This window comes from Oncorhynchus mykiss, chromosome 26 (genome assembly GCF_013265735.2).
Source record: "Oncorhynchus mykiss isolate Arlee chromosome 26, USDA_OmykA_1.1, whole genome shotgun sequence".
NCBI lineage: Eukaryota > Metazoa > Chordata > Actinopteri > Salmoniformes > Salmonidae > Oncorhynchus > Oncorhynchus mykiss.
Window position 1 is genome coordinate 46356888 of NC_048590.1, and position 12153 is coordinate 46369040.

The 12153-nt window shown below is 46.6% G+C and overlaps 1 protein-coding gene across 3 annotated transcripts in view; it reads left to right on the forward strand.

The window, feature by feature from the left end:
• The window catches only part of LOC110525033 (metallophosphoesterase MPPED2), a 135689-nt gene that overhangs the window by 55925 nt on the left and 67611 nt on the right, over positions 1–12153 (forward strand). For all 3 annotated transcript variants that reach the window (XM_036963485.1, XM_036963486.1, XM_036963487.1), the window contains exon 4: positions 958–1183. In XM_036963485.1, the coding sequence (XP_036819380.1) occupies positions 958–1183 (226 nt within the window). The remainder of the gene's footprint in view (positions 1–957; positions 1184–12153) is intronic.

Genomic DNA, 12153 nt, shown 5'->3' on the forward strand with positions numbered 1-12153 from the left:
GCAGAGAGAGAGAGAGTGAGGGAGCAGAGAGAGAGAGAGTGAGAGAGAGAAGGACGCAGTGCGGGAGCGAGGGGAGTCAAAAGCCAGGGTTGAGTACTCAATCTGCGGGAATAAAGGAGTGCGTTACCTGGACGATGGGAGAGGACAACGGGACAACGCACGTCACCAGAGGAGAGCAGAGAGGGCAAAGTAGAAATTGAAAGATGAGATGGTGGAGACACTAGTAGAGGTAAGGTTCAGGGTTTACGGCTCTGAAGGCCTCACAGAGAGACACTGATGGACGGTGACCTGTGACGGTCAAGCACAGCCTTCACCTGTGTATTGTACATGTAACCCCTCTGATTGGCTGAATGGGGCTTTCAATGCCTGTATTTTTCTTCAATTGGATGTTATTCTCTAGAAGACTGTAAAAGGAGAAATCATTGATGTGGTCAGGTCGTTACTTTGAATGCATTGAAGATAACAATGCACATTCTGCCCCCCCTCTCTCGCCGCCTCTCTCTCTCCCCCCCTCTCTCTGTCTCTTCCCCTCTCTCTCTCCCCCCCTCTCTCTGTCTCTTCCCCTCTCTCTCTCCCCCTCTCTCTCCCCCTCTTTCTCTGTCTCTTCCCCTCTCTCTCTCCCCCTCTTTCTCTGTCTCTTCCCCTCTCTCTCTCCCCCCTCTCTCTGTCTCTTCCCCTCTCTCTCTCCCTCTCTCTCTCCCCTTCTTTCTCTGTCTCTTCCCCTCTCTCTCTCCCCCTCTCTCTCTGTCTCTTCCCCTCTCTCTCTCCCCCTCTCTCTCTGTCTCTCCCCCTCTCTCTCTCCCGCTCTCTCTCTCCCCCTCTCTCTGTCTCTTCCCCTCTCTCTCTCCCCCTCTCTCTCTGTCTCTCCCCCTCTCTCTCTCCCGCTCTCTCTCCCCCCCTCTCTCTGTCTCTTCCCCTCTCTCTCTCTAACCCATGTGTATGTTTTCTCCCCTCCAGGTGGTCTACCCTATGAGTTTAAGGTGGTGATAGCAGGGAACCATGAGCTGACCTTCGATAAGGACTTTATGGCTGAGCTGGTCAAGCAGGATTACTACCGTTTTCCCTCCGTGTCCAAACTGAAGCCCGAGGACTTTGATGACGTCCAGGACCTCCTCACTAACTGTGTGTACCTCCAGGACTCTGACGTCACCGTCAAAGGCTTCCGGATATATGGGACGCCATGGTAAGGAGGAATGGGAGTTTACATACAATCCCCACCACCTGAACGTGTGTGTGTGTGTGTGTGTGTGTGTGTGTGTGTGTGTGTGTGTGTGTGTGTGTGCGTGGTGGATTCATTCATACCATCATCTATCAATGAATCCAGGCTGCATCACATCCGGCCGGGTTTGGGAGTCCCAGACGGCGCCACACAATTGGTCCAGCGCCGTCCCGGTTTGGGAGTCCCAGACGGCGGCACACAATTGGTCCAGCGCCGTCCCGGTTTGGGAGTCCCAGACGGCGGCACACAATTGGTCCAGCGCCGTCCCGGTTTGGGAGTCCCAGACGGCGCCACACAATTGGTCCAGCGCCGTCCCGGTTTGGGAGTCCCATAGGGCGGCACACAATTGGTCCAGCGCCGTCCCGGTTTGGGAGTCCCAGACGGCGGCACACAATTGGTCCAGCGTTGTCCCGGTTTGGGAGTCCCATAGGGCGGCACACAATTGGTCCAGCGTTGTCCTGGTTTGGGAGTCCCATACGGCGGCACACAATTGGTCCAGCGTTGTCCGGGTTTGGGAGTCCCATAGGGCGGCACACAATTGGTCCAGCGCCGTCCCGGTTTGGGAGTCCCAGACGGCGGCACACAATTGGTCCAGCGGTGTCCCGGTTTGGGAGTCCCAGACGGCGGCACACAATTGGTCCAGCGTTGTCCCGGTTTGGGAGTCCCATAGGGCGGCACACAATTGGTCCAGCGTTGTCCGGGTTTGGGAGTCCCATAGGGCGGCACACAATTGGTCCAGCGTTGTCCCGGTTTGGGAGTCCCAGACGGCGGCACACAATTGGTCCAGCGCCGTCCGGGTTTGGGAGTCCCATAGGGCGGCACACAATTGGTCCAGCGTTGTCCCGGTTTGGGAGTCCCAGACGGCGGCACACAATTGGTCCAGCGCCGTCCGGGTTTGGGAGTCCCAGACGGCGGCACACAATTGGTCCAGCGCCGTCCGGGTTTGGCCGGTGTAGGCCGTCATTGTCAATAAGAATTTGTCCTTAACTGACTTGCCTAGTTAAATAAAGGTTACATATCTATATTTATTTATGTAATTGTCTAGTTGTAAACGGTAAGCCTCCAACAGACTTTATATGACTTGTCTTGGTCCCGTGTTTTAACACACTGTGTCACCACTACAACTCCTCCAGATCCCTGAGGAAGGGCAGTTTATACCAGGTTATCTTCCCTCATTCTCCTCTGTCCCCTCCCTATAGAGTTTACACCAGGTTATCTTCCCTCATTCTCCTCCCTATAGAGTTTACACCAGGTTATCTCCCCTCATTCTCCTCTGTCCCCTCCCTATAGAGTTTACACCAGGTTATCTTCCCTCATTCTCCTCTGTCCCCTCCCTATAGAGTTTACACCAGGTTATCTTCCCTCATTCTCCTCCCTATAGAGTTTACACCAGGTTATCTGCCCTCATTCTCCTCTGTCCCCTCCCTATAGAGTTTACACCAGGTTATCTGCCCTCTGTCTCCTCCCTATAGAGTTTACACCAGGTTATCTTCCCTCATTCTCCTCCCTATAGAGTTTACACCAGGTTATCTGCCCTCATTCTCCTCTGTCCCCTCCCTATAGAGTTTACACCAGGTTATCTTCCCTCATTCTCCTCCCTATAGAGTTTACACCAGGTTATCTGCCCTCATTCTCCTCTGTCCCCTCCCTATAGAGACACAGGCTTTGTACTCTGGCAGCTCACAGAAAGGCTCCACTGACACGCTGGCTGCTCATCCCAACACACACTACTCCTTTATGGGGTTCCTCAGGCTTAGATTACACCTGTGTTTTGACATGGAGGTTAAGTGATACATGTGGTACTGGAACACTGTGTCAATAGACAGTAGTCAGGAGTGTGTGTGTGTGTGTGTGTGTGTGTGTGTGTGTGTGTGTGTGTGTGTGTGTGTGTGTGTGTGTGTGTGTGTGTGTGTGTGTGTGTGTGTGTGTGTGTGTGTGTGTGTGTGTGTGTGTTCGTGCGTGCGTTCGTGCGTGCGTGCGCATTCGCATGTTGGGGGGGGAGACAATGTGTACACGAGAGATAGGTTGCACACAGTGACAGTGTGTCAATAGATGTGTGTGTCCATGTGTGTGTCCATGTGTGTGTCCATGTGTGTGTCTGGGTACTGGATGGAATGGAATGAAACACATTCCTGCGGCCTAGCGGCTCCCCTCTCTCCTCTATTCAGGGACTTTCTCTCTGATCTTTAAATAGGTAACCAGGTCACACCTCCGTCCTGTCGCGGGGCTATAATTAGCTGTTTAGCGGCTAGGCTAGGGAAGCAGTGGGTGCCAGAGGAGAGACGGATACGGCATTCCAGACATCACAGAAACAGCAGCAGGCCAGACAGGGAGGAAACAGAGGGGGAGAGAACCAAGGGCCAGAACATAGTCAATATATCTTGATGTCTTCTCTCACCTGCTCTCTCTTCCTCTTCTCTCTCTCTCCGTCTCTTTTTCTCTCTCTCTCTTCCATCTCTTTTTCTTTCTCTCTCCCCATCTCTTTTTCTCTCTTTCTTTCTCTCTCTCTCCATCTCTTCCTCTTTCTCTCTCTCCATCTCTCTTTCTCTCTCTCTCTCTCTCTCTCTCTCTCTCTCTCTCTCTCTCTCTCTCTCTCTCTCTCTCTCTCTCTCTCTCTTCCTCTTTCTCTCTCTCCATCTCTTTCTCTGTCTTTCTTTCTCTCTCTATCGTTCTCTCTCTTTCTCTCTCTCTCAGTTTCTCTCTCTCTCGTTCTCTCTCTTTCAGTTTCTCTCTCTCTTTCTCAGTGCATGCTGGGAGTGTTTTGTAGTTGAGCGGCTGGGTGAATGGCTCTGTCCTAACTATCCTTGGTAAAAAAACTAAATGTTTAAAGTTAGATGCTGGAGGGTGAATACACTTTTATTTTAACAGTACATATTGTTTTTTTAAAGTTAGGTAGGAAGAGGACAGAGTTTAGTTTCCCGGGGCTTGGAAGGTGTGGTGTGTGCGATGGCAGCCTAGACGCTGTTGTTACGGCATGGATTCAGGTGTGTTCCTGAGCATGGAGTTAAGGTGGAGGAGGTTCTGCTCGCGGTCGGCGAACAGGTAGGAGCTGAATTCATACATTCCACATCTAGAATGAACAAAGCTGTGGTTGTGTTTATGAAACGAGTGAATTTGGTGAGCAACAGTTAAATGTGCACCTTAAAGTGAGGCTTGGGGAGGGTCCCTATGCAGGGTTTGCCAGCACAGGTAGTCTTCTGTGTTTTGAGTGTGGGGATTTGGGGCATAAGAGCTTTGCGTGCCCAAATAAAGGCCGTAGACAAGGTGAGGATACAATTGCCAGTGGGGGAAATCGAGGTCAACATGCAAGGGGCCATGAGACGCAGGCAGCAGAGGCTGGGCCTAGTCATGCTATAGAGGGGGGTGTGGATGAGGCTGGGCCTAGTCATGCTGTAGAGGGTGGTGTGGATGAGGCTGGTCTCTGCGCGCCTTGGGGTGGAATTTGAGTTCTATAAAATTATAAAAAGTGAGGAGATATTTCAGGAGATATGGTGTGTCGGGGGGCTGTCTGTACAGCTGGGGAAGATGGGTTGGATATATGGTTGTAGAAGTGGTGAGATTTTTGGTTATTGTGATGTGTGGTGTTGTTTTGTATCGTGGAGCAAGGTGAGTATGAGGTGCAGGGGATATTGTTTTTTTGTCTTAATAAGGGGGAGTGGGGGAGGGGGGTTTAATGAAATGAGAATGTATCATTAAATAAAGACAAAAGGTCTCTCTCTCTTGTTCTTTCTCTCTGTTTTCTCTCTCTCTGTCCTTCTCGCTCTTCCTCTTTCTTTCTCTCTCTCTCTCTTGTTCTTTCTCTCTGTTTTCTCTCTCTCTGGCTCTCCCACGTTCTCTCACTCTCGTTCTCTCTTTCTCTGTCCTCGCTCTTCCTCTTTCTTTCTCTCTCTCTCTTCCTCTTTTTCTCTCTCTGGCTCTCTCCCACGTTCTCTCACTCTCTCATTCTCTCGTTCTCTGTCCTTCTCGCTCTTCCTCTTTCTTTCTCTCTCTTGTTCTTTCTCTCTGTTTTCTCTCTCTCTAGCTCTCCCACGTTCTCTCACTCTCATTCTCTCTTTCTCTTTCCTTCTCGCTCTTCCTCTTTCTTTCTCTCTCTCGCTCTTGTTCTTTCTCTCTGTTTTCTCTCTCTCTGGCTCTCCCACGTTCTTTCACTCATTCCTCTTTCTCTCTCTCTGGCTCTCTCCCACGTTCTCTCACTCTCTCGTTCTCTCTTTCTCTGTCCTTCTCGCTCTTCCTCTTTCTTTCTCTCTCTCTCTGCCTCTTTCTCTCTCTCTGGCTCTCTCCCACGTTCTCTCACTCTCATTCTCTCTTTCTCTGTCCTTCTCGCTCTTCCTCTTTCTTTCTTTCTCTCTCTTCCTCTTTCTCTCTCTCTCTCTCTCTCTCTCTCTCTCTCTCTCTCTCGTTCTCTCTTTCTCTGTCCTTCTCGCTCTTCCTCTTTCTTTCTCTCTCTCTCTCTTGTTCTTTCTCTCTGTTTTCTCTCTCTCTGGCTCTCCCACGTTCTTTCACTCTCTCGTTCTCTCTTTCTCTGTCCTTCTCGCTCTTCCTCTTTCTTTCTCTCTCTCTCTTCCTCTTTCTTTCTCTCTCTCTCTCTCTCTCTCTCTCTCTCTCTCTCTCTCTCTCTCTCTCTCTCTCTCTCGTTCTCTCTTTCTCTGTCCTTCTCGCTCTTCCTCTTTCTTTCTCTCTCTCTTCCTCTTTCTCTCTCTCTCTCGGTTTTCTTCTCTCAGTCTCTGGCTCTCTCCCATGTTTCCTCACTATTTCCCTCTCTCAATATTTCTTCCCTGCCTTTCTTTACCTCTTTCTTTTGCCCATCTGTCTCTTTCCTTCTCTCTTTCTCCATCCCTGTTACGAGAGAAAGCCACTCCCCCTCCTTCCCTGGTGTGTGTTTACTGTGAGGGCTGCTAAGTGTCTGTTGTGACAGCTTGGGGTCATGTGAGAGGCAGAGGGGACAGCTTGCCAACCCCCCCACACCACCTCTCTCGCCCCCCTCTAACCAGTGTCCGTGTGGCCTGAGGTCTGGCTTGCAGCAGTCCGGGATGCCCAGCCTGTCTGTCCAGTGTGAGGTCTCACTTAGCTCCACATTGACCCCAACACTACACCACGTGGGTGACCTGATAAAGTGGACAGCTAAGAGCGTTGCTCAGACAAGTGGGTTTCAACCTTCTGAGTCCAGCATATAATGGCACCCTTGTATTCCTAATTTAAGTACAGGGGGTAAGGTTAAGGTTTGGGATGGGGTTATAATAATAATAATGGCTATGGCCTAGACCAACAGTACACTACACCCCAACCTAACAGTACACTACACCCCAACCTAACAGTACACTACACCCCAACCTAACAGTACACTACACCCCAACCTAACAGTACACTACACCCCAACCTAACAGTACACTACACCCCAACCTAACAGTACACCACACCCCAACCTAACAGTACACCACACCCCAACCTAACAGTACACCACACCCCAACCTAACAGTACACCACACCCCAACCTAACAGTACACTACACCCCAACCTAACAGTACACTACACCCCCTACTACTACTACTGCTACTACTACTACTGCTGCTGCTATGGAGAACATAAATGTTTCGTTAGCTAGTGTTTAATGCTCTCCTCCATCTCTATGTTGACTGGTGTTTAATGCTCTCCTCTATCTCTATGTTGACTGGTGTTTAATACCCTCCATCTCTATGTTGACTGGTGTTTAATACCCTCCTCCATCTCTATGTTGACTGGTGTTTAATACCCTCCTCCATCTCTATGTTGACTGGTGTTTAATACCCTCCTCCATCTCTATGTTGACTGGTGTTTAAAACCCTCCTCCATCTCCATGTTGACTGGTGTTTAATACCCTCCTCCATCTCTATGTTGACTGGTGTTTAATACCCTCCATCTCTATGTTGACTGGTGTTTAATACCCTCCTCCATCTCTATGTTGACTGGTGTTTAATACCCTCCATCTCTATGTTGACTGGTGTTTAATACCCTCCTCCATCTCTATGTTGACTGGTGTTTAATACCCTCCTCCATCTCTATGTTGACTGGTGTTTAATACCCTCCTCCATATCTATGTTGACTGGTGTTTAATACCCTCCATCTCTATGTTGACTGGTGTTTAATACCCTCCTCCATCTCTATGTTGACTGGTGTTTAATACCCTCCTCCATATCTATGTTGACTGGTGTTTAATACCCTCCTCCATCTCTATGTTGACTGGTGTTTAATACCCTCCTCCATCTCTATGTTGACTGGTGTTTAATACCCTCCTCCATCTCTACGTTGACTGGTGTTTAATACCCTCCATCTCTATGTTGACTGGTGTTTAATACCCTCCTCCATCTCCATGTTGACTGGTGTTTAATACCCTCCTCCATCTCTATGTTGACTGGTGTTTAATACCCTCCATCTCTATGTTGACTGGTGTTTTTTACTCTCCTCCATCTCTATGTTGACTGGTGTTTAATACCCTCCTCCATCTCTATGTTGACTGGTGTTTAATACCCTCCATCTCTATGTTGACTGGTGTTTAATACCCTCCTCCATCTCTATGTTGACTGGTGTTTAATACCCTCCATCTCTATGTTGACTGGTGTTTAATACCCTCCTCCATCTCTATGTTGACTGGTGTTTAATACCCTCCATCTCTATGTTGACTGGTGTTTAATACTCTCCTCTATCTCTATGTTGACTGGTGTTTAATACCCTCCTCCATCTCTATGTTGACTGGTGTTTTATACTCTCCTCCATCTCTATGTTGACTGATGTTTAATACCCTCCATATCTATGTTGACTGGTGTTTAATACCCTCCTCCATCTCTATGTTGACTGGTGTTTAATACCCTCCTCCATCTCTATGTTGACTGGTGTTTAATACCCTCCTCCATCTCTATGTTGACTGGTGTTTAATACCCTCCTCCATCTCTATGTTGACTGATGTTTACTACCCTCCATCTCTATGTTGACTGATGTTTAATACCCTCCATCTCTATGTTGACTGGTGTTTAATACCCTCCTCCATCTCTATGTTGACTGGTGTTTTATACCCTCGTCCATCTCTATGTTGACTGGTGTTTTATACTCTCCTCCATCTCTATGTTGACTGGTGTTTAATACCCTCCATCTCTATGTTGACTGGTGTTTTATACTCTCCTCCATCTCTATGTTGACTGATGTTTAATACCCTCCATCTCTATGTTGACTGGTGTTTAATACCCTCCTCCATCTCTATGTTGACTGGTGTTTAATACTCTCCTCCATCTCTTATGTTGACTGGTGTTTAATGCCCTCCATCTCTATTTTGACTGGTGTTTTATACTCTCCTCCATCTCTATGTTGACTGGTGTTTAATACCCTCCTCCATCTCTTATGTTGACTGGTGTTTAATGCTCTCCTCCATCTCTATGTTGACTGGTGTTTAATACCCTCCTCCATCTCTATGTTGACTGGTGTTTAATACCTTCCTCCATCTCTATGTTGACTGGTGTTTTATACTCTCCTCCATCTATGTTGACTGATGTTTAATACCCTCCATCTCTATGTTGACTGGTGTTTAATACCCTCCTCCATCTCTATGTTGACTGGTGTTTAATACCCTCCTCCATCTCTATGTTGACTGGTGTTTTATACTCTCCTCCATCTCTATGTTGACTGATGTTTAATACCCTCCATCTCTATGTTGACTGGTGTATAATACCCTCCTCCATCTCTATGTTGACTGGTGTTTAATACCCTCCTCCATCTCTATGTTGACTGGTGTTTAATACCCTCCTCCATCTCTATGTTGACTGGTGTTTAATACCCTCCTCCATCTCTATGTTGACTGATGTTTAATACCCTCCATCTCTATGTTGACTGGTGTTTAATACCCTCCATCTCTATGTTGACTGGTGTTTAATACCTTCCTCCATCTCTATGTTGACTGGTGTTTTATACTCTCCTCCATCTCTATGTTGACTGATGTTTAATACCCTCCATCTCTATGTTGACTGGTGTTTAATACCCTCCATCTCTATGTTGACTGGTGTTTAATACCTTCCTCCATCTCTATGTTGACTGGTGTTTTATACTCTCCTCCATCTCTTATGTTGACTGGTGTTTAATGCCCTCCATCTCTATTTTGACTGGTGTTTTATACTCTCCTCCATCTCTATGTTGACTGGTGTTTAATACCCTCCTCCATCTCTTATGTTGACTGGTGTTTAATGCTCTCCTCCATCTCTATGTTGACTGGTGTTTAATACCCTCCTCCATCTCTATGTTGACTGGTGTTTAATACCTTCCTCCATCTCTATGTTGACTGGTGTTTTATACTCTCCTCCATCTATGTTGACTGATGTTTAATACCCTCCATCTCTATGTTGACTGGTGTTTAATACCCTCCTCCATCTCTATGTTGACTGGTGTTTAATACCCTCCTCCATCTCTATGTTGACTGGTGTTTTATACTCTCCTCCATCTCTATGTTGACTGATGTTTAATACCCTCCATCTCTATGTTGACTGGTGTATAATACCCTCCTCCATCTCTATGTTGACTGGTGTTTAATACCCTCCTCCATCTCTATGTTGACTGGTGTTTAATACCCTCCTCCATCTCTATGTTGACTGGTGTTTAATACCCTCCTCCATCTCTATGTTGACTGATGTTTAATACCCTCCATCTCTATGTTGACTGGTGTTTAATACCCTCCATCTCTATGTTGACTGGTGTTTAATACCTTCCTCCATCTCTATGTTGACTGGTGTTTTATACTCTCCTCCATCTCTATGTTGACTGATGTTTAATACCCTCCATCTCTATGTTGACTGGTGTTTAATACCCTCCATCTCTATGTTGACTGGTGTTTAATACCTTCCTCCATCTCTATGTTGACTGGTGTTTTATACTCTCCTCCATCTCTATGTTGACTGGTGTTTAATACCCTCCTCCATCTCTATGTTGACTGGTGTTTAATACCCTCCTCCATCTCTATGTTGACTGGTGTTTTATACTCTCCTCCATCTCTATGTTGACTGATGTTTAATACCCTCCATCTCTATGTTGACTGGTGTATAATACCCTCCTCCATCTCTATGTTGACTGGTGTTTAATACCCTCCTCCATCGCTATGTTGACTGGTGTTTAATCTCTATGTTGACTGGTGTTTAATACCCTCCTCCATCTCTATGTTGACTGGTGTTTAATACCCTCCTCCATCTCTATGTTGACTGGTGTTTAATACCCTCCTCCATCTCTATGTTGACTGGTGTTTAATACCCTCCTCCATCTCTATGTTGACTGGTGTTTAATTCCCTCCATCTCTATGTTGACTGGTGTTTTATACCCTCCATCTCTATGTTGACTGGTGTTTAATACCCTCCTCCATCTCTATGTTGACTGGTGTTTAATACCCTCCTCCATCTCTATGTTGACTGGTGTTTAATACCCTCCTCCATCTCTATGTTGACTGGTGTTTAATACCCTCCTCCATCTCTATGTTGACTGGTGTTTAATACCCTCCATCTCTATGTTGACTGGTGTTTAATACCCTCCTCCATCTCTATGTTGACTGGTGTTTAATACCCTCCTCCATCTCTATGTTGACTGGTGTTTTATACCCTCCTCCATCTCTATGTTGACTGGTGTTTAATACCCTCCTCCATCTCTATGTTGACTGGTGTTTAATACCCTCCATCTCTATGTTGACTGGTGTTTAATACCTTCCTCCATCTCTATGTTGACTGGTGTTTTATACTCTCCTCCATCTCTATGTTGACTGATGTTTAATACCCTCCATCTCTATGTTGACTGGTGTTTAATACCCTCCATCTCTATGTTGACTGGTGTTTAATACCTTCCTCCATCTCTATGTTGACTGGTGTTTTATACTCTCCTCCATCTCTATGTTGACTGGTGTTTAATACCCTCCTCCATCTCTATGTTGACTGGTGTTTAATACCCTCCTCCATCTCTATGTTGACTGGTGTTTAATACCCTCCATCTCTATGTTGACTGGTGTTTAATACCCTCCTCCATCTCTATGTTGACTGGTGTTTAATACCCTCCATCTCTATGTTGACTGGTGTTTAATACCCTCCTCCATCTCTATGTTGACTGGTGTTTAAAACCCTCCTCCATCTCCATGTTGACTGGTGTTTAATACCCTCCTCCATCTCTATGTTGACTGGTGTTTAATACCCTCCATCTCTATGTTGACTGGTGTTTAATACCCTCCTCCATCTCTATGTTGACTGGTGTTTAATACCCTCCATCTCTATGTTGACTGGTGTTTAATACCCTCCTCCATCTCTATGTTGACTGGTGTTTAATACCCTCCTCCATCTCTATGTTGACTGGTGTTTAATACCCTCCATCTCTATGTTGACTGGTGTTTAATACCCTCCATCTCTATGTTGACTGGTGTTTAATACCCTCCTCCATCTCTATGTTGACTGGTGTTTAATACCCTCCATCTCTATGTTGACTGGTGTTTAATACCCTCCTCCATCTCTATGTTGACTGGTGTTTAATACCCTCCTCCATCTCCATGTTGACTGGTGTTTAATACCCTCCTCCATCTCTATGTTGACTGGTGTTTAATACCCTCCTCCATCTCTATGTTGACTGGTGTTTAATACCCTCCATCTCTATGTTGACTGGTGTTTTATACTCTCCTCCATCTCTATGTTGACTGGTGTTTAATACCCTCCTCCATCTCTATGTTGACTGGTGTTTAATACCCTCCTCCATCTCTATGTTGACTGGTGTTTAATACCCTCCATCTCTATGTTGACTGGTGTTTAATACCCTCCTCCATCTCTATGTTGACTGGTGTTTAATACCCTCCATCTCTATGTTGACTGGTGTTTAATACCCTCCTCCATCTCTATGTTGACTGGTGTTTAAAACCCTCCTCCATCTCCATGTTGACTGGTGTTTAATACCCTCCTCCA